Raw genomic sequence first — 23853 nt, 5'->3', positions numbered from 1 at the left:
CCATTTTTCCTTTTTTGCAACTTCTGCACACGACACTTAGTTGTTGCTTTAGCTTTCCACCTAGTAGTTCATCGTGGTTTACATGAGAATAATATGTTATTGCTCTACTATCTGCTTTGCTTGTTAAACTATATCTGTACAGCGAGTGCTAAAGTTTCAAGAACAACACGATACAGAATTGTTATGAGGTCTGATCTCCACGACTTCATACTCATAACATAAGTGCAACTTCTGCCAATTCTGGGCATGAGGCGGGTTTTATATTGCTTTGCCGAACACACATACACAACAGTTGATGCGGTTCACATGAAGAGAGAGCTGGTGTATGCTGATGTGATTCCTTCAAATCTAAGACACTAAAGTATGGGCACGCCCTAAACCAACACAAAGAGACCTTCTTAGCAAATAATATAATATGTGTATTAGGGAGGGTGAGATATAAGCAGCCGCGGGCCGTGGAGGGAGTTACGGTGAGGCAGGGAGGCGGGGAGGGGGTGAAGCAGGGTGGAGCCCTCTCTACCTTGCCCCTCCCCCTCCCCGCCTCCCTGCCCCACCGTAACTCCCTCCACGGCCCGCGGCTGCTTATAAGTGTTGCTAACTCTTATTCATTTACAGCATGTTAACATACTGTCACCATTCGCTTTTTATGTACTAGTAACTATGCTGGTAATTTTGCTACTGATAATATGTGTACTTGTATTCTCCACCCTGCTTCTCCCCCTCCCCGCCTCCCTGCCTCACCGTAACTCCCTCCACGGCCCGCGGCTGCTTATAAGTGTTGCTAACTCTTATTCATTTACAGCATGTTAACATACTATCACCATTCGCTTTTTATGTACTAGTAACTATGCTGGTAATTTTGCTACTGATAATATGTGTACTTGTATTATCTAAGATACTACGCCTGAGAAGACGGCATTAGTAAATAAACATTTCAAATACACATGTGTTCTTCTTAACTCCATGTTCTGGTTTCTAAGAAATATATAACGACCGACTGTTCATGAGTTCCACGTATCCTGAGGTACTATAAGTTCATATTCTGGATTGTCTAAACATTGAGAGTTTGTTATATCCAATGTGACACTGTACCTAGCTTGCTAAGGAGTTTTTGATTACTAACGTGAGTTTTGGGACACCCTAATTCGCCGAGGTTCCAATCCTCTGTCCACAGTTCTGTGTGAGAACAGAAACCCTGCGACAGGGGCACCCCCGACCCTTGCTGGAGCTTCATCACACTTGCGATACAACTCCAGCAATGCGCCACCTTTACGGCACAGATACATCACGCATCTGTGCTGTTTTTGCCCCATGATGCGCCGCATTGTAAATGCAGCACACCATAGGTGACGGAACAGCGGCACAGAATGACTAACACATCCCTGGTGATGCGCCAGTCATCATAAATGTATCCCTATGCTTCTTATCTTGTTAGAGATGAACCGCCATATGTATCATCAAAGTTTTTTGCATTTCCTAAATAGCGAACTTTAAGGAATAAATAGCGATTCTTTACCATTCCTAGTTTGCGATTAGCTATTTGCTAATTACAAATTACCCATTCATTTCCTTCATTTCCATAGGGCGGTTGGACTCACTTTTAGCTCGAACGGCTGAATGGATTTCCACGAAACTTGGCAAAATTGTAGGGACTGGTAGCCCGATGTGCCTTTGCTATGTCTCAAGATATATGCTCCAGTGGTTTTTACGAAAATTAACTTTGAAAAATATATATTGGGCTACATTGGCCTATATATATGTTGGAGCCCAAATGTAGCCCAATGAAGCCCAATGTAGCCCAATGTAGCCCAAAGATGGCCGCCAGACACACAAAAAAACAAATGTAGCCCAAATATCAGCCAGATGTAGCCCAACTATAGCCCAGTGACAGAATGACCAATCAGCTTCGCAAACCTCCGTTACGCGAAGCGGAGCGCTGTTACAGATATATATCTTTTTTTGAACGTTAATTTCTCAAAATCCACTGGAGCACATATATTGAGACCTAGCAAAGGCACATCGGGCTACCAGTCCCTAATATTTTGCCAAGTTTCGTGCAAATCCATTCAGCCGTTCGATTATTATTATTATTATTATTTTTTTTTGCCCCGCGGGGCCCTTTTAAAACCTCCACATCAAACCTAGGGGGTCAGCGAGGATCTACTATGCCCCCTTATAGTTATTTCCCCCTTTGTTTTGACCTCCTCTTGTCTCTCGATCCTACCGAGAGACAAGATGGCGGCCGCTACGGACTTTTTGGAATGTTGACAGACGCCGGAGAACCAATCAGCTTCGCTTCACAAAGCTCCGTTGCGCGAAAAGTACGCGTCCTGGGACGCTGCCAGGTCCGCTGTTACAGATATACATCTTTTTTTAAACGTTAATTTCTCAAAATCCACTGGAGCACATATATTGAGACCTACAAAAGGCACATCGGGCTACCAGTCCCTACAATTTTGCCAAGTTTCGTGCAAATCCATTCAGCCGTTCGGGCTAAAAGTGAGGCCAACCGCCCTATGGAAAACTCAATGTTAAAAACACGTTTTGGGACCCCCCTTTTTTCTCGGCCCCCCCTTGACGAACCCCCCCCAAATTTTCAAGGGCTGCTCAGAAACAAAATGTGCCATTTTCCTGAAAATTTCAGCCAATTCCGTCCACAAACGCCAAAGTTATTAGACATAGAATTTTCAAAAATCCCATAGAGAAAAAATCCTAACTATATATACCTACTGGCGACCGCCAGTAGGTAATGTATATATATATATATATATACACCCAAGGAGCAGGAAAAGCAGGAGAACCAGAAGGGCAGGTGGGGGGAATAAGAGGCAGAGGAAGAGGCGGTGTAGCACCATCTCGTTGGGTGAATCGGAAACGCACCAACAAGAAGCAATAACACCTTCAGCAACTAACCTTAGAAGTTTAAATCACGCCATACATACCTCCCAACCCCTTAATACCGGTAATGAAGAAATTAATCTAACGGTGGTTAATTTAACTACAAGGAAAATCACGACAGAGGAAGAACAAGTTCTAAGCCTCGGATTAACTTTTTGCCCCCATAACGAGTTGGAATACACCCAGACTAAGATAGACTTGTTCCGCTTCACACGCAAGCTGAAATTGCACAAACACTTCAAATTGCGTCCACACCTACAGAACAAGGAGAACCAAGGACCCAGGATAACAGCAACGGACAAACTAAGCTGTAGAGATTTGCGTTCAGTGGAAGTACTTAATGATCTAGAACTGGAGCAAACACAGGACCTTGCGCATATGGATACAGCCCAAAGATCTGAAATGCAAGGTATTGAACAAGAACGAGACACGAGTGGATTTAGGCCAGTGTCGACCTTTGTCCCCCAGTCCCCTTGGGATGCTGTAGATGTGTTCTCTGAAGCTATGAACGATGATCTACTTAAATATCGTAGAGCCAACCACCAAAATACAAATTACAACATTACGGAACCACAAAGACTAGCCCTGAAAACACTAATGACAGACACGAAATTAATTGTGAAGCCCTCAGATAAGGGCGGGAATGTGGTTTTAATGACACGCGAATACTATAAACAGGAGGCATTGAGGCAGCTCTCAGATGAGAACTTTTACAACAAGTGTACTAATGATGTCTACCAGCAAAGCATCAAAGACTACGATACACTCATTGCTAAGTGGTACGACCAACATATGTTGAGCAGCGATGAACACTTGTTCTTACGCACGAACTTCCCTATGACTCCTACATTTTACCACCTCCCAAAACTACACAAAAATCGTGACTGTCCACCTGGTCGCCCCATCATTTCTTCCATTGGAAGTCTCACAGAAAATATGTCTCGCTTTGTGGATCATACCTTATTCCCTTTGGTATCTAATCTGGATTGCTATGTGCGAGACACAAAAGACTTTCTGATGAAGTTACAGAACTTAGTGTGGGAACAGGAATACCTACTGATGGTATTGGATATCACTAGCCTGTATACAGTAATTCAACACCATCATGGACTAGAGGCTGTGAAATGGGCATTAGAACAACGCCAGCTACGATTTTCGAGACACAATACAATGATTCTCGAATTCGTAGAATTTTGCCTGACACACAATATTTTTCTGTTCGAAGAACAATTGTACATTCAGAAGTCTGGGACGGCGATGGGTACCTGCTTTGCCCCCAGCTACGCGAACCTGTTCGTGGGCTGGTGGGAGGAGCAGGTACCCAGGAGCTGTGTAGTAGGAGAGGAAGAAGGAAAGGTCATTTGTTGGCATCGATATATTGATGACCTTTTCCTTGTGTGGAAAGGTAATTCTGAAACAGCACACGAATATATTAATGTCCTGAACAGAAACAACGTCAATCTCCATTTCTCGGGAACAGTAAGTCCGGCTGCACGATGGATGAGGACAGGAGTGATGTTTGGGGCTCATGGTAGAGCCTTTGGAACGAGCAGTAATTTGAAAGTGCATCCATCCAGTATATATGGACTACATCTCCCACAAGCACAATGTGTGTTTTCATATTCTTGAGATGGTAGACGTCGTGCACTTTACTGCTGGCCCCTGAAGAGGAAAATAAATTTCCGAAACGCGTCGGGCCTATTTCAAACACGCAACTGCCCATACCAACTAACGCTTTGGGGAAGGCACACGCAGGCTCGGGTGCTACCCGCTACTTGGACAACCCCATGGAGCGTAATACATTAGCGGCGGTCCTGCCGCTGGGTTGCACCACCCCGAAGAAACGGCGGCCACGAGACTCGCTATCCAAGGAGTCTCGTATGTGGAGCTGCGCGATGGATGAGGACAGGAGTGATGTTTGGGGCTCATGGTAGAGCCTTTGGAACGAGCAGTAATTTGAAAGTGCATCCATCCAGGATATATGGACTACATCTCCCACAAGCACAATGTGTGTTTTCATATAGGGAGATGGTAGACGTCGTGACTTTACTGCTGACCCCTGATGAGGAAAATAAATTTCCGAAACGCGTCGGGCCTATTTCAAACACGCAACTGCCCATACCAACTAACGCTTTGGGGAAGGCGCACGCAGGCTCGGGTGCTACCCGCTACTTGGACAACCCCATGGAGCGTAATACATTAGCGGCGGTCCTGCCGCTGGGTTGCACCACCCTGAAGAAACGGGGGCCACGAGACTCGCTATCCAAGGAGTCTCGTATGTGGAGCTGCGCGATGGATGAGGACAGGAGTGATGTTTGGGGCTCATGGTAGAGCCTTTGGAACGAGCAGTAATTTGAAAGTGCATCCATCCAGGATATATGGACTACATCTCCCACAAGCACAATGTGTGTTTTCATATAGGGAAATGGTAGACGTCGTGCACTTTACTGCTGGCCCCTGATGAGGAAAATAAATTTCCGAAACGCGTCGGGCCTATTTCAAACACGCAACTGCCCATACCAACTAACGCTTTGGGGAAGGCGCTCGCAGGCTCGGGTGCTACCCGCTACTTGGACAACCCCATGGAGCGTAATACATTAGCGGCGGTTCTGCCGCTGGGTTGCACCACCCCGAAGAAACGGGGGCCACGAGACTCGCTATCCAAGGAGTCTCGTATGTGGAGCTGTGCGATGGATGAGGACAGGAGTGATGTTTGGGGCTCATGGTAGAGCCTTTGGAACGAGCAGTAATTTGAAAGTGCATCCATCCAGGATATATGGACTACATCTCCCACAAGCACAATGTGTGTTTTCATATAGGGAGATGGTAGACGTCGTGCACTTTACTGCTGGCCCCTGATGAGGACAATAAATTTCCGAAACGCATCGGGCCTATTTCAAACACGCAACTGTCCATACCAACTAACGCTTTGGGGAAGGCGCACTCAGACTCGGATGGTACCCGCTACTTGGACAACCCCATGGGGCGTAATACATTAGCGGCGGTCCTGCCGCTGGGTTGCACCACCCCGAAGAAACGGGTGCCACGAGACTCACTATCCAAGGAGTCTCGTATGTGGAGCTGCGCGATGGATGAGGACAGGAGTGATGTTTGGGGCTCATGGTAGAGCCTTTGGAACGAGCAGTAATTTGAAAGTGCATCCATCCAGGATATATGGACTACATCTCCCACAAGCACAATGTGTGTTTTCATATAGGGAGATGGTAGACGTCGTGCACTTTACTGCTGGCCCCTGATGAGGAAAATAAATTTCCGAAACGCGTCTGGCCTATTTCAAACACGCAACTGCCCATACCAACTAACGCTTTGGGGAAGGCGCACACAGGCTCGGGTGCTACCCGCTACTTGGACAACCCCATGGAGCGTAATATATATATATATATATATATATATATATATATATATATATATATATATATATATATATATATATATATATATATATATATATATATATATATATATAATTGTAGTTATAATTTTTATTATTTTTCTAACATTTTATAACTTACATTTATGATTTATATTTTTTAATCATTTTAACTGTTTTTATTCATTATATTTATTTAATTTATTTTATATTATTTTTAAGACATTTAAAAAACAATATTTTGAACAGCGATGTTTTAAACAATGATATTTTGTTTTCTATATTTTTGTACTTCCTTGACATCGATATTCTGTACACGATATTTGTGTACCTCGATATTCCTGTTGTCGATATTCTGTCAGTGCTCCAACAGCATGCTGTAGCAAAGAGGGCATTATATCATTAGATATCCACTGGCACGGTCTCAGTGAAGCTGTTGACATTTGGCAAAAGAGCTCTGAGCGGGAATAATTTGAATTTCATTAGCAGCGAAGGTCGCTTGCTGTCCAGATATTTTTGTCTCTGGACCCAGCCAAGATTTCTTCCTTTGGACTTAGAGCCTAATTTATATTTTGGTCCTCCCACCTGATTTAAATGAGGACAGACTGTAGTTTGACCACGTCTTGACTAATCCAATACCACTGTAGCGAAATTTTTCCAATGGAGCAAGTGCTGCAAGAGAATTGGCTTTATGTCAGTCCACCCTATTAGGATGGGCAGACATATAACTGTTTTTTATTGTCGACCACTGGCAGGCAAACCCAGGTGGAGGGAATAGTAAAAAAGACCAGAAGCCTCCCTCGCCTGGGGAGATGACGCCCACTAAAGGGTAATTTTTCTATTTTCAAACTGAAAATCCCACTTTGAAATGTTCTTTTTGAAAAGAAAACAGTTTGGTGCAAGGCTCCATCATGATAACCGAGCCCCACATCAAACTGTAAAATGCATGGACAGGAATTGCCTTGACAGCGGTTCCTGGCAGTGCTAAAGAAATTACCTCTAGCTTGGCAGTGATTTCTAAATTTGAAGGATGGCATCTACGTCTGGGCAACAGTGTTATTGACTCAATGGCCTGGTGTAAAAATGGGCCATCCGCCAAACTATGAAATAGGCCCTCAGTTACTTTTTTGGAGTTCAGATTCTTCCCATCTGGCAAGGTTCATGCTTAAAAAGGCTGGATACCTTCTCCGCTACAACCCCCTTAATTATATTTCCTGTTGCGGAGTAGAAGCAACCTAAATCTTTGATCCAGCAACAAGGCACCTTCATCAGATCATCTTGGCAAGTTTATCCAGATCATCTGGAGAGCTGTGGTTTCAAAAGGTTTCAGGATTTGTTAGTAGTGGTATACTTTGACACCAGCCAAGGGTCCAGGACCTTGGGAAAGCAATTGAGGTTCATGATTCAAGCAGCAGGGTCACTGACAGCTCCAGGTGGTACTGGGCAGCTAGAAAATTGCACATTAGGCTTCTTGTAGATTGTTGGGTCCCTGTAGCAGAAACATAAGGTCAGCAATATGAACCTTGGAGTCTGGCCTTGGGTACAAGACTGAGAGCAGGTCCAGTCTTCTTGGTTCTGCTCAGGTCACAGACTGCAGGTAAAGTCCTCTTTTGTTTTTCCTCAGTCCAAGAATGTGTTCTGTGGAGGTTACAGGAGATGCCCCATTTATTCTACATACCAGCCGGCCTGTGGGTTGGGAAAACTCCTGTCCTTTCCCTATCCAATGGCGAAAAGGTTTGATAGGCTTGTACCTACCCAGCTTAGCAACACGTCCTGTGTGCCTCACTCTTCACAAAACTAATATCACAGAAACCTTCCTCCCTTTTGCCTGCCTCAGGGGTATGGGCAGGGAAATTAGCAACCCCTACCCTGTGGTCAGTCTAAGCCAGTTCTGAGAGCAGCTTTTCACCCATTGGGACTTGTGCTCGACTGGGTAGTGGGACAGAGGACGATGACAGGCCCACATGTTAACTATTTCTCCCTGTGACAGAGCGCGCCTCTTTGAAGGTAATTAAGTACCTGCCCAGATGGTCAGCCAGAGAAACAGAACACCTCCACACACCCGAGGCTTTTTTTCTGAGCCCTGGGACCATGTTCATCCTTCATCAAACATCGGTTCAGCCATGGGTGATAGCTGGAAGACCAAGCAAATGGGTGTCTAGAGACTTTAGGCAGTTAATGCTAACTTTCTAAAGTTTTAAAATATTTATTATAAATCAGAATTTACCTATGAATTGGGATTGTAATAAAGAATTGTAAAAGCGCAAACATGCACCTTGCTGCCCTTTCCTAGGCAGAGATAACATTACTACATGTAATATTGTATCTTAATGCTTTCCTGTGGAACAGCCAACCCTGCCACAGTGAAAATAGCATTTAGGGCTCTTTCGCTGTAAGGACATGTTTAACATTCCTATTTTCAAATACCATGCACCATGCCTTACGGGAAGTAAGGCCTACTTAGGAATAACCTATTAATATTCATAAAGATTGTGTAGACCTTTCAAAAGGGGTTATTTTGGGAGGTTGAATTTGCAGGCAGTTAAAACCTGGACAGCCAGCCTATTTGTGAGAGGTCTGCGGTCATGTTTATATTTTCACTGGAGTGAACGGCACAATAGGTGCTGCAGTCCACCGGTGACATTTAACTTACAGGCTCCTATTGCACCCTGGTTTTATATACTAAGGACTTACAGGTAGGTAAACATACTAATCGTGGGATGCCCATTTCTTCATGTTTAGGTGGAGTGGAACACAACACTTCACCTCAGGTTAGCAGGGGCAAAGTGCACAGAGTTCTACGGCCAAGAAAATCAGGGAGGGCAAAAATCTGAGGCAAATGATGCTAGTTTCCAAGAGCCGTGATACTAAAGTTCATTATTTACTGTTTTAACAAAGATCTTGCTGATGAACACTAGGTGAGTGATGGGATAGTAGATGGGGGGGTCATCGGGTCCAGTTTAGGATTCTTTTAGGAGTCTTGAGAGCATCTGCAAAGATGCCTGGAGTGAGGGAGGCATTGACAATGGTGACCAAAGGTGAGGCAGCATCTCCAGAGACAGCTTTGATGAAGGATGAGGGTACCATATAATTTTCATAAGAAGTTGCTCTGAGGGGTTGAGTATATCAGTGTAAAGTGCAACATATGGGCTTTGAAGGTTGACCAGTGCGAGGGACAGATGTAAGAGTTGAATCAGGCTTGGTGTCATTGATGTGCTGTTGGATCTTTTGTACTTTACACTGGAGGATCGGTTGATGGCATTCCACTTTTCTATGGAGTGGTGAATAGGTGGATCCAGCAGGGGGTTTATCAATGCTTGATTGTCTTGAAAAGAGTTCTGCTTCTGTTGGTGGCTTCAGTGACGGTGGTGGCATAGTACCATGCTTTGGCAGATGCGATGAGCCATCTGTGTGTGCACGGATGGACTTTAGTACCATGAGGTCATTAGAAATGATGCCTTTCCTCAATTTTCTTTTTTGTCTGCAGATAGATCATTTATTGCCAGCAAGGTGTTTGTAGTATCACGGAGCTGAAGGCTCTGACTTGCACGTGTGGGTTTTTTAATTGGGGCCTGGATGTTCAGAGTTTTACAAAAAAGTGTTGAAGTTGTTTAGACGGGTGGTGGCCCCGGACACAGAAGAGTGAAAGATGAGTTCAAATATTAGCTTGTCTATGGATATGTCTTTGAAGGATCAGAAAGTTTGGTCTTATCTTTTGTATTGACCTACGTTTGTTGGTAGGATGTTGACAATAGAAATAGGCATGGCAAAGTAGTCGGTCCAACTCAGGCATGAGGGAAGTTTGCATTGGATTATTGGTGATATTGAGAAGACAAAGTTGAGGATATGGTGTTTGAGTCTGTTGGTTGTGTAAAATGCTGCACCACATTTAGTACGTCAATCAGGCTGAAGAGGGTGCCTCTTGTTTGCTTTGAACTTGTGTTGTCTGGGAGGTGATACCAGCATGTTGGATGGGTGAGGTGGTGAATTGATGTGAGAATTTATCCATGAAGGCCTTGTTCTGCTTGGGAGGCCTGTAGGTGAGATGGAAGGTGGAGTTTTCAGCTGCAGAGAGTGGGACATGACATAGCAGCAGCTCCATATATTTGTGCGTCACTTACGAGCCTAGGGTGAAGAACTAGGATTACTCATGAATGAAAGCAAAGCATCTTTCCTTCTTAAGTGTGCAATGCACATGATGGATGATGTAGGCTGTGGGAAGAAGGACGTGGAAGGATGTGAGTTTGAACCAGGCTTCTGAAGAGGGTCTCTATCTTGTGAGAGGTGATGAGTTATGTGACATTTGCTCTTTGGAGTACTGTAGAGGGAGCATTGTTCTGTAGTTTGAGGGTGTGTCATAGTTAGTGAGATGTGTATGAGGTTGGTTCTTTGTGTTATGGAAATGCTATTTAAGTGTTTGGGTGGTTTTGGTATGCGTTTGATTGTGCGGCTTGGCAGTGAGGGCTGCAGGATAAGACACATGATTGAACCTTACCGTGTATGTTTCATAAGAACAGGGATTCTGACTCAAGGCCATATGAAGCCAATTCAGGCAATGCTCTTGTCTGTGCCTTGCATTTGCTGGGAATGCCTGGGGAATGAGGTGCTCAGAATATTTGAAGTAGGGTGAAGGAAAGAAGAGGGAGAGTAGGTAGTTTATTCAAAGATATATATTTGTGGAATGTGACTTGTTGATCAGGCCTAAAAACACAATGTAATAATGCAAGCTCATAAAACCAAAACTCAAATTCAAAATGGTGAGGAACTGTGATGACTCTGTAGCAGTTTGGTGAATTTAGACAAGTGCCATCTTGTATCTAAATTGATTGAGCATGTGACCGAAGGCCCAAGGAGAGGTGGAAGGTTCCCTAGATGGTTACTGCATGAAGCATTCTGGATTATTAAACTAGAGATGCGGGTTCAAAGCAAAATTAACAATGCTTTAGGTCTTTTCCAGTTGTATATATCCCTTTTGTTTTGCACCTGTCATGTGATTTTAATTAGAGTATTTTTTGTTCATGTTCAGCTTGTGAAAATGAAATGCACTGTTTTCTGCTTGCCACCGCATTGCAGAAAATGTGGTGCCTGCAAAGTGTTAATCAGTAATATACTTCCTGTTAGTCATATTATTTGACAGGATTCTGGTTTTCAAACAAAAAACTTCACTCTGTTCTCACCTTCTAAAGTGGAATCCTTCTTTTTGATTGACATCTTACTCTGTTCAACCTTTTCTAATTACCTTAGGAAACGTCACCTACCTGCTCAGGTAGATAGAGAAAAGGTCATCGGGGATCAAACCCTGCTTCCACATGTTGTCGTATACTGTGGACGTTCCATCACCAAACATATCGGGATATGACAGTCCCAGGATGCCATCAAAAGGAAAATTGGCAAAGACGTTGTCTTCAGCAGAGGTCAAAGTAAAGGCCTGGTTGGTGACCACAAGAGTTCCAATCTCAAAGGAGAAAGACATCAGAAAATGTTCAGACTTATCTTTGTAATTTAATATGTGAATACCTTCATTAAAGAAAAGAAAAAGCAGGATCATGAAATATAACCTAGTGAGTAAGACAGGACATCCCTTCTAACACACCGCTTGATAAACCCCCAAAGAGCAATCAAAAGAGACACTCTGCTGAAAATTCTTTGTGAAGTGCTATAACGTCACTGATATAGACAAAAAGAGTCCTGAACAGGGTACCCATCCTAATTATAATAAGGAATACTTGTGAGTTAGGGATATCATATTTATTTAGATTTTTTGGTCAACATAGTGAGAAAAACATAAAAGACAATACATTTCCACAATCTCTCCATCCTAAGCCACACACACACAGTCTTTCAAAAAACAGTCAAACACTGACTCAAACATACTCAAACGTTCCATCAGATAACAATGCAATAAATGGTGCCTTACACAATCAATTAATCCAAGAAAAGATTCACAACAATAGAAGAATCAGATAGTGTAGGGTGATAAGGACAATCCAAGATCAGTTGGTTGTCTCTGTAAAGCACTGATACAGTCCATAGTCTGATTTTCTCCAAGGGGGAGATGCCAACAAGGGAGGAACAAGGGCTCCAGCGCCAATGCGCGTTTCGGTGTCAGACCCAAATTTGGGTCACACCTTCTTCAGGGCGACAGGTTCGAGTGCCAGCAAAGGAATTATGAAGCACCTGGGTTAGATTTCCAGAGCGACTACCGAAGTCTTTGAAGGGCAGACAGAGTGATTACGCAAATTAATACATAATGCATGAAGGGCTTCAAAATAATGCCAGAAACCGGTCCCCGGAAGCTTGTTTCCTTCCCAGTATAAGAATTGGCTTGGTAGTTTGGTTTGCCCTGTTCCCATCATGCACTGGGACAGGAACAGACTAATTTGCATGTAGCCAGGTTCTGAGCTGGGATGGTGCAGTGAGCTAAAAAACGGTGATGGATCAAGCCCTGATCTTTGGACTGGGTAAGAGTGGTCTGCTTAATTCAGACACTCTGTTCATCACCACCCCCTTTTCTGAATCATTCAAAATAAGGCCAGCATGTGACTGTCCAGAGGATAATGGGCACAGCCGAATCTTCAGGAAGAGAGATGCATAATAGGGAACAAAGTTCTAAGCGATATGAGGCATTAAGGGAAAGTGCTTGGTGTCTCAGATGTGTACAAGCCGCGATCCTGCTTGGATGTTTTTTTAAGCGTCTGATCCACCTCTCAAGTATTAAAGCATATTTGCATTGGGCATTACCTTTATGCCGCTTATCGCTTAGAACTTTGTTCAGCGTTATGCATCTCTCTTCATAAAGATTCAGCAGAGTGTCTCTTTTGATTGCTCTTTGATTGTTCCCCTGCTCTCTCTGCCTCATATCTGCCTCAGGGGCCCCCTTGTTTGAGTGGTTGATGAAACCCCCAGCCATGAGGCATTCAGTCATTGAAAACAGGAATCCTTGATCCCATCCCCTTCGCTAACTTGGGTCAGGCCTAAGAAGGCAGAAATGTAGATGATGCCAAGCGTCAGGTTGTTTTGAGATTAGGAGTCTCCTTCTAGAACATTAAAGGGTAAACATATTCTCAGTGAGGTCTCCATTGTCTATTGTCTATTTCAGGATTTACATTTTTTCAAGAAAGTTTGCTAAGAATTCATGAGGACAAAGGAAGGAAAAAGCGGTGGGTGACTCCTGAATGACCCAGGTGTCTTTGGAGAGGTTATCTGCATGTGATAGACAATGGTTAGGATTGGTTTCAGGGATTACAGAGGGGAGGACAAGTAAAGGCATCACAGGTATTACACCCATCTGCAAACACGTGAGGCGAGAAATCTATGTTGGAGATAATTAATTTGCAAAGGAAGTAACTTCTCTACTCTGACACCAGCAGAAAGAATCAGATTCTGAGTTGGTCGACGACAAGGAAGGGCAACCTCGGCTGTCCTGTTTTCCCATCCCCTCTTTGGAGGAATTTTGCGGACTGGCCAATTGCGTTTCCTCGGGTTCACCACTTGACCCAATGCCACATAAGATCTGGAAGTCATTCCAGGCAGAGCTGTTTCCTCCACTTTACACCATCTGCTGTCAGTCGTTGGCTACAGCTTCAGTCCCAGACAGTTGGAAGATGGCAGTAGTAACACCTTTGCTAAAAAAGGCTTCTTTGAACCCTCTATGTCCCGCCAATTACAGGCCCATTTCGCTTTTACCATTCCCGATAAAAATCATATAGAAGCTGGTCACAAGAGCCTTATCCAACTTCCTTGAAATCAACTCTTGTCTGGATGTAGCCCAATTCGGCTTTAGGCCGGCCCATGGCACTGAGACCGCCTTGGTCGCTGTGTTGGATGATCTATGAACGCGTGTCGACATGGATAAGGCAGCATTCTTAGTGCGGGGTGACCGCACCCGGAACAGATCGCGCACTGGAAGAAGTGGACGCTGTATTATCCCCGCACTTTGGGGACTAATCTCCAGGCAAGTTTATTCCGTATACATGTTCTAGACACGACTACTAAGTGGCCATCATTAATATTCGAAGAATTAATACCCATAGCCTGTTTTTTTACAACGTATTCCTGGAGATATTCAAGATTCATACTGGTACATCCTTTTCGTATCTCCATCACTACCCGGTCTGGAGCGGAGCCGGGTTGGAATTATCACCGGCACCGCAACCTGTAGTAGTATACCATCCACCTACAGCCCTGATGAGTCACGGAAATATTGTGATTTCTTGCGACAAAACACGTGTCGGCTGGCTTTTGCATGAACAATAAAGAAGGAACTTTCCTATGATGATCTACTTCTTCGTTTATGAACTTTGAATTACATGTCCATTGAGACATCACCTGTTCTTGAATTTCTCTATAAGTGTGCAGCGGAACTTTGCTTTAGCATTCTTAGTGCTGCTTGACATGTCGGCCGCGTTCGACACGGTGGACAACGCGGTTTTACTGTGCCGCCTTCGTAGAGCAGGTGTAACCGGCTTGGCTTTAAGCTGGTTAACATCCTATCTCTGCAACAGACAGCAAGCCGTGGCGTTGCCACCGTTTCGTTCAGCCGTGCGTCAGGTGAATCAAGGTGTACCTCAGGGGTCAGCGATCAGTCCGATCCTCTTCAACCTATAACCCCGACCCCTAATAAGTTTGATAAAGTCATTCGGCATATCAGTCATCAACAATGCCGATGACACTCAACTGATTTTTTCATTTGAGGGCAAAGAGACAGTCTCGAAGGACACCTTTCGCCGGTGCATGTCGGCAACAGCAGAATGGCTACGACTCAACTCGCTTCAATTCAACGGGTCGAAAACCGAGGTTCTTCACTGCTCCTTGGATCAGCTTCCTCGCCCGCTGCCGGACGACTTTTGGCCAGCCTCTATCTTGGGTACGGTGACCGCGGTCGAGTCGGCTCGCAATTTAGGGGTCTTGTTTGAGCCTAGCCTGCAGCTTGATGCCTCTGTCAACAGGACCACGGCGACTTGTATGGGCTTGCTTCGAGCTTTACGAAAAATCTTGCCGTTACTTCCTCTAGGAGCCAGGGCAGAAGTGGTGCGTAGAACCATCCTCAGTGGGTTAGACTACTGCAACGCACTGCTTCTGGGGGCTCCCAATATCCTGGTATCAAAGTTACAGAGGATTCAAAATATGGCAGCCAAATTGGCTTTATCTCGCCCACGTTCTGCATCGTCAATGGCAGCACTCTCTGATCTCCACTGGCTACCTGTCCCGCAGCGGATTCTTTTTAAGGCCTCATGCCTGTTCTTCAGGGCTTTGCATGGACTGGGACCAACGCTGCTTCAAAATCTTTTCTCCTGGTACCAAGCCGCTAGACCCCTGAGGTCTTCTTCGGCGTTCTTGGTGATGGTCCCTAAGATTAACAGAGTGAGGATGGGCGGCCGTGCCTTCAGCTTTGCGGCTGCCAAATTGTTGAACACCTTACCTCTGTCGCTGAGGAGTAGGCAAGATCTGACTTCTTTCAAGAAGGATCTTAAAACCCACCTCTTTCCAAGAGCAATGTAGTGTATTACACATGATGGATTGTTATGGTCACAGCGCCAGGATACCCTTTGGGTGGCAGTTGCGCTTAACAAGTATACATACATACATACATACATACATTGAAGCATCAAATGAAGATGCAATGGAAGCAGTTATTATGGAGTACAAAATAGGATTGCAACAATTAAATTGGAGTTCAGTCTCAATAGAATTAAAGAATTATAAAACTAAAGTGTATCATGATTAGCGAGAGCCTCAACCCCCCTGTGGGGGTTCTAGTAATGACGTCCCAGTGTGTCCTGGTTGAGGAGTGATCCCATCACTTTATCATGGGCGGTGATTATCTGCTGCAGACTGCTAAACTCATGTAAATTCTGCCTCAATTTCTATACCTCTGCCACTTGGGGGCACAAAAACCCTAAGCAGGCACCAAAGCCTGCTTCTACTTTTAATATCGGGAAATATAATATATGCTTGTTATTAAACACAATGGGGCTGGAATACAAGCCTCTTGCGCCACTTTTGCCTCATTTTTAACATGAGAAAAGTGACATACAGGTGGCGTAAGGGGCTTGTAAATAAGCCCCAATATTGAGGGGCAGATTTACAAGAAAGTGACGCATCTGTAGAGATGCATCACTTTCCCTGTGCCACCCTGAGAAACCTTTACACCACTACACTGCGTCTCTCCTTATGCCCGTTTCAAGCAGGCGTAAGGTTTTGACGAGGTGGCATCATAGAAGTGACGCAGTGGAATCTTGTAGATTTCACTGCGTCACCTTTACGAAGCTTTCTAGCATGGGAACGCCCACCCTGCATACATTATACAAGGTGCAGGTATAATGTGACGCAGGGCTTTACAACGTGACTCATCTCCCTAGATGCGCTAAGTTTTAAATTGCCCGCCTATTTTAAGCCGAACAAGTATGTTCCTCTGTGCTAATGTGTGATTTCTGGGATCTATGCCCTGGTGGAACCTATAGAAACAGTTGCTAGAGGGAGTGTGTTAAGATCATCCAATCTGCATTATCCGGCTTGTGCCACCACACCTACAGCTGAATGTTTTTTTTTGCCTCTGTTCTCTTCTCTTAGAATATATCGGCACCTACTTTGGGTACAAGCCTCAGCTTGTGCACTCTAAGATTACCCTGATGGCTTTCAATCACCTCTCCAATCAGCCTAAAGGTTCATTTTGAAGGTGGCCCTTTGAAGAACCAAACCAGGGGGCATATTATCAAGGACCGGTGTTAAGATTATCGCTGTTTTATCGGCAGGAAACTGCAGATAAAACTGCGATAACGGGCTTGATTATACACCCTTGTTAATTCCCATAGAAGTCCATGTTAACATCAGAACACAGGCTTGTATGGGAATTAACAAGGATGTATTATCAAGCCCATTATCGCCGTTTTATCGGCAGTTTCCTGCAGATAAAAGAGTGATAATTTTAACACAAGTCCTTGATAATATGCCCATCGGTACTTCCCTTTATCTTCACATTGGACTCTGAAGCACTGTACCAAATATGACAGGGAAAAGAGTCAGTGTACCCTGGCTTTCATCTTCCTGGTGGACATTTTTTCAAAGTAGCCGCTATCATCAAGTAGATCGTATCGATTTATCAGGCAATAGCAGTTAGTTTGCTGACCTTGTAAAGCAGGGACTAGGGGCCATATTTACAAGGAAGTAACACAGCACTGTGCTGCAAGCCATTTAGCTGTGCTGTTCTGTGTTACTTCCAAAGCAAAGGGATGCGTCACATGTACATTAATTTGACATTTCTCAACGCTCTCCCCTGCGCTGGCGCCCAATTGGATGCCATACGCCAACCCAGACACCTTTGCACCATGGTTCAAGTGTGCCTGCGTTGCAAGGATGATTGTTTTTGTGTAGGAAGGGACACCTTCCTTAACAAAAACAATCAGCCCTAGCGATACCCTGGTTTCTGTTCTCTGTCTCACGTGTAACCCAACCATGGTAATGCACATTCTCCAGTTCACTTACCTGGACAGTGTCATTGGCCAGGACTCCGGACACGCTCCCCATGCCATAAGGAAGGACACTCTGGATATTGTTGGACTTGAATGTTGAAGAACTGGCTGAATCGAAACGCCAGTGATTGTCTGCGGATATAGAAGTGTTTAATGCTTAACGACATGGAAGACAAGATCACGTATCAGCGAAGAACATTTGAATGATATCACAGTTGACCATTTGCTGCTCTCTCTTTCAATGGAAAGGTGCTGGGGCTCTCACTCCAGCTCATGCCTCCCATTGGTGGTCTTATTTGTCTTTTGTGACACCTTGACTGAGTCCCTGCTTTGAACCGATGGCTGAGATCAGTTTTTGTTCTTCGGCTCTTGTGCGCCATTGTGAAAAGCTCAACCCTTACCCCTAGTAAAAAGTGCTGGTAACAAGAGAGTAGACCGACAAACATTAGAAATGATGGAATCTACAAAGAAGCACCATTTGTTTTTATCAATATTGATCACCTGAAAGTCTTCGTGTAAGCACGTCCAAAACATCTATGATTTTGTCTTAGATCTCAACCTAGACTGCCTTTTTGTCATGGAAACATGGCTTAAGAAGCGATCTGGACATCTTCCATGCCCTCCTCCCTGGATATCTAATACATAGACAAGATAGACTTGAATCACTGGAGAAGGGTCACTATAATAAATCACATTAAGCTCGAATGCTCTAGATTCAAACTTACATGTCTTAAAGGTGCCAAACTTCTTGGCTTCTGCTCACAAGTTGAATGTTCAGCCTCCTTCTCTGGATCTTTGATCTGTCGCCCACCAGGTCCTAATCTATACTTCTTAGTCACCTAAGCCCTCTCACTCTTAGATATTTGAACTTCACCCTACTCGGGGATCTTACCCTTCGTTTAGACTAATAGCGAACCCGGAGTTATACATTTCTTAGATACCTTAGAGACCCTGGGCCTAGATCAGTGGGTACCTCCCTCCCCACCTTGTGCTGGACAAACCCTCAATGGGATTTGCTCAAACATTCATACCCTTAATGTTAACTCTCCAGTTACCTTATCATGGCCAGACCACAATTATATTCCCTCTGGGATTAGACGTCAGGGCACTACTACCCATTTGGGACCCAATTTGGTCATCCCCAAAACTGTGCATAAATGGAATGAAATGCAAGCTGATCCGGACCTCAGCACTGATGCACTTGATCCAAGGCCCATCCTAGCAAGGACTCCAACATTAGACACCCAGCACTTTAACTCCTGGATGTCTACGCATAATCATACCTTTGTCCCTCCCATCCCTTTGAAAGAGAAATCCACTGCAAATGCTGACAGAGTTACATCTACATTGTGGGCAGCTAGAGTGTAGATGGCAAAGAGGTTGTAAATTAGAGGAGCTAATACAATGCAGAATGGCTCTCAAAGCCTACCATCAACAAATTAAAGTAGAAAAGAAAGTCCACTATACTAACTACTTACGCTTGCTGACTCAGACTCAAAAACTATTTTGAAAATTGTAAAATCATTTACCCACCCTAAAATACTTGAACATGATATCCCCCATCACAGACCCTCTGTAATCAAATTGCTATTTTTTTTCAAAGAAAATACAAAATGTGCAAACTGATTTGTAAACTGATACAGCAGGGGGATCTGTGCACACGCCTAATTTAGCATGACCTCAGTGTCACTTTTCATTACATACAAAACCAACGCAAACAATAAATCAATTACTCATGTAGTCTTGAGTGATGTTTTACTTCACGTTTTCTTTTTATCTCAACGCCCAGCCAACACGTGTTTCGTCAGGGCACTTAGCCGACGACTTCATCAGGGCTCCAATCGGGCCGACTTTGCCACTTAAAGCACCGCACGAATTTAATGTGCTCTCCGCTGGTTGTAATTCCGTCCCGGCTGCCGGGAAAAAGTATAAAAGACGCTGAAGTTGACCAACGCAGAGTATGCTGGTAAGTACCAGAAAATCGGACAGAACACCAAATCTGTATTCTGGCTCCCGGCACGAAAAGTGTTCTCTACTGGCTCTCATAGCCTACCATCAACAAATTAAAGTAGAAAAGAAAGTCCACTATACTAACTACTTACGCTTGCTGACTCAGACTCAAAAAATATTTTGAAAATTGTAAAATCAGTTACCCACCCTAAAATACTTGAACATGCTATCCCCATCACAGACCCTCTGTAATCAAATTGCTATTTTTTTCAAAGAAAATACAAAATGTGCAAACTGATTTGTAAACTGATGATAGACCGATTCTTGAATCATTTTAAAACATTAGCTTGAAACAGTAACTCCAAGCAATTCTCGCTTGCAAGTCAGGATTCCCCTTTGACCCTGCCCCTTGGAGGTACTACACACTATTATAGAGATCGTCAATCCAGTCATTAATAATTAATTCCTCACTCTCCTTTGCGGAAGTGCCCTCGGACTGGAACATCGTGTCAGTCAAACCCCATCAGAAAAACCAAGTGACCCATCCTACTACCCTCTCTAACCTCCGGCCCATTATCCTACCTTGCCTCAGTAAAGTGACCGAGAAATTTGTTGATAATCAACTGACTTCTTTCTTAGAAGACGCTAATATTCTGCCTCCGAGCCAATTGGGTTTTAGGCCCAAACATTCTACAGAATCTGCACTATTACACACTATGGAGACCCTCAAATTTGCCGTGGACGAGGGAAAAATACAGTGCTGATTCCATTAGATTTATTATCCGCATTTCATACCGTCTCCCATGACATGCTGGTGCGCCTTCTGAAGACCTGCAGCATTTCCCACCTGGCCCTAGCCTGGCTGAAGTCATTCCTTACCAACCAGAGGCAAGGAGTCACTCTGGGGCACTACCAGTCAACAGAGAATCGTTTGCATTCTGGTATCCTGCAGGATTCCTACCCGAGCCCAGGGCTGTTTAAGTATACATGGCTCCCCTTATAGAACCTATATCATCTTTTAATATTGAAAACATCTCTCATGCTGATAATACTCAATTAATTCTAGTGTTAGACAAACTCTCTACCAATGTAGAAGGATTGTCTAACTATGTCTCACAGAAGTATTTCGCTGGATGCAATGTAAACACCTGAGATGAAATACCCAAAGACTGAGATCATGCTACTAGGAAAGTCCAACATTTTCCTTCCTCGCGTATGGTGGCCCAAGGATACTCCTCCCCTCTAACACGATGGATGTATTCAAGAACCTAGGAAGAAGTTCTTTGACTTGCTCCCTTGTATGGCGAGAAAGACTGGGACAGTGGCCCTAATTACTTCCAGACTGGACTACTGTAATAGCCTGTAAGCAGGCATAAACAAGTCCATACTAAAAAAACTTTGGACAGTCGAACATGCAGCAGCATGCCTTACCACGCGCTCCTCTGCCTCAGTCGCTCTAAAGTTACTTCACTGGTCGCCCATTCATAAACGAGTGCTATTTAAGATCTTGGTAATGACCTTTAGAGCTTATAGATCATCAGGACCTAAATACCTAACAGCTAGGTTTATGGCTTATGTGACGACACGCCTCCTTAGCTCCTCATCAGCAAATCTTCCTAAACCTCCACCTTCCAGATGCAATACAAAGGGGAGGAATCGATAGCCGTTCTCGGTGCCAAAGCCTGAAGTCTACTCCCTGGAGGGCCCCAATTCATTTATTCAGAACTAAACTTCAGGAAATCCCTAAAACATGGAGTTTTGGAGCCACAGACTCCCTGTGCCTTTCACTTATCTGAGCTCTGCATTGTCTTTCTGAGCATTCTATAGTATCCTGCTTGCCGCCATGATGCTCCCTTGGAGTGATAGTCGCGCATTACAAATATTATATAAATACATACAAAGCATCCTCCATCTCTTGAACTCCAGCTGTGAACACAGGCTCTAAGCCCACGAGGAAGCATCTCTCTGCCTCTACTGACAAATAAAGGTGTGTTTGATGTAGAAGGAATTGAAGCCACAAGATATCTTGAATGCACCAGAATGGGACATGGGGTAACGGACAGCTTTGAGAAAGGCACCAAATGGTGCTTAAAATAACCAATCTGGGTAATGCCTTTTTCCTGGCTGTGCCTACAACCTTGTACAGAGCTTGATCACCATAGCTGTGGAAGCATTCTCCTGATTTTGCACTAACCACAGTGAAGTAGTAAGTAGAGTTTATAGAATTATTCAAATATTACAATATATTTCATTTTATTGAAATCCATATAACAAAAAGTTTTTATATCCATACATACATACATAAAATTAATTAAATATGTCAAATAATACAGAATTGTTAAATAGCACTGATTAGCCTGAGAACATTAAATAATAAAATCAATAAAAGATAGACAATATAAACATTTAAGTTGGAATTCGAAAAATTAAATGCATAATATCTTGGAACAGCATCTACTGCCAAATATTTAACACAAACTAAACAAAGATTAGACCTTAGAAACCTTAAAAGTAAAGTCCACATTTGTAAAGCGCACAATCACCCGTAAGGGTCTCTAGGCGCTGGGGGGCCGTCGGGAAGATTAAGCGAGCTATTGCCCAGAGTCACATGGTGCTGGGCTGACCTGCCGCCGGAGCCGGGGATCAAACCGTGGTCCCCAGATTCCAGCGTCAGTCGCCCTGGCCGCGGCGCCGTATATAGACATCAGCTAGAATGGCTAAAATATCAATTCATCCTGTGTTAGTTAATATAACTATATTACAAGAGAATATGAAATGTCATATAATAAATAAAAATTCTGATTACAATACATGGGAGTTGAACTTGCTGAAAAGATCTCCTGAGAGATAAACTAGATTTTGAGATCTTAATCAAAATAAGGTGCCCAGACCCTCTTAAACTTCTTAAGTCCGCCAATTTCTCTTTTAACCTGCTTCATTTTCCGGACCAATTCATTTTTAGATGGTATAAGAGCCGTTCACCATCTCTGAAGCTAAAAAGATCTGGGGACAGCCATTGCAATACATAGTAATTTGATCATCTTGTCTGAAAGAACAAGGTCTGGGTCATAGCCAAACACTATCAGCCGGATATTCCAATAATTGATATAAAACATTACACATAGTGTAAATAAGCTTCTAAAGTGATAAGATTCTAAACTGTTACATGCAGGCAGCCCATTTCAATGCATCTTAACTCCGAGACCACAATTTCAAGAATGCGGTTTATCTTTAGGACATACTTAATTAGTGCATCTGATCTTAAAATTTCCATTGAAAAGTGTTGTTTCTTAAATACAATTTCTAAAATGCATAAAAGTATTTTTTCCATAACAACATCAATTTAGGACAGATACATTTGATATGCAAAAGGGATTCAGTCAACGCCCCCCTAAGGCCACCTGGTTCACCACCGACCTCCAAGAAGCCAGACGCCCCTACAGACGTTTCGAGAAACAATGGAGAAACAACAAAACCACGGAAGACCTGACCACTTACAAGAACACTATGACAGAACAACACCTACAGGACCTTCATCCGGAACAAAATCCTTACCAAGCCTAAATATTCCTGCCTCTTATTAGAGTACATATTGGAAACTAGGTCTACATGCTTGTATGTTTTGGCTGTTTAGTAGTAAAGGTATCACTGGGGAGGATTTTCCAGAGTGATCGATTCACTTGCCCTTGTGTCTGTACTTCAAGCAGGTCATCAGATTCTAAACCCACCCGTAACATGTGAAAATCCATATACTTGTATATAGATTTACCCAGTTCTTGATATGTTACATGTTTTATTGAAGTTAGGGCTGCTTTTGTACATTCGCAGATGTAATTTATGGTGCTTCTATAGTGGAGTGATTTTAATGGTTTTACACCAAAACTAGTCTTATAACACCGTGGGGAGTTGCTGTGCGTAGATGTCATAAATTGCGTTCACGATGCATAAAAAGTTTATCAAGACTGGAAATGACCTTGTGATTCAGTGGTGGATATGCATACAGTAGATATGGAACTAATTTCATGTTTAAGGCTTTAAGTGTTGGCCTAATAGTTTTTCTGTCAAACATGTTTTTGAGTCTTAGAAACCATCTGGTAATCTTTGTTTCCCTAGTGGCCAGATGGTTCGACCATATGATAACTT

General features: G+C 43.6%; 1 protein-coding gene across 1 annotated transcript in view; it reads right to left on the bottom strand.

The window, feature by feature from the left end:
• The window catches only part of LOC144772159 (pepsin A-like), a 77887-nt gene that overhangs the window by 40702 nt on the left and 13332 nt on the right, over nt 1–23853 (bottom strand). The window contains exons 4-5 of the mRNA XM_078656305.1: nt 17774–17892; nt 11548–11744 (exon numbers count right to left, since the gene is read on the bottom strand). Coding sequence (XP_078512431.1) covers nt 11548–11744; nt 17774–17892 — 316 coding nt within the window. The remainder of the gene's footprint in view (nt 1–11547; nt 11745–17773; nt 17893–23853) is intronic.

The sequence above is a fragment of the Lissotriton helveticus genome, chromosome 8 (assembly GCF_964261635.1).
Source record: "Lissotriton helveticus chromosome 8, aLisHel1.1, whole genome shotgun sequence".
Taxonomy (NCBI): Eukaryota; Metazoa; Chordata; class Amphibia; order Caudata; family Salamandridae; genus Lissotriton; species Lissotriton helveticus.
This window is presented reverse-complemented; position numbering and strand designations above follow the sequence as displayed.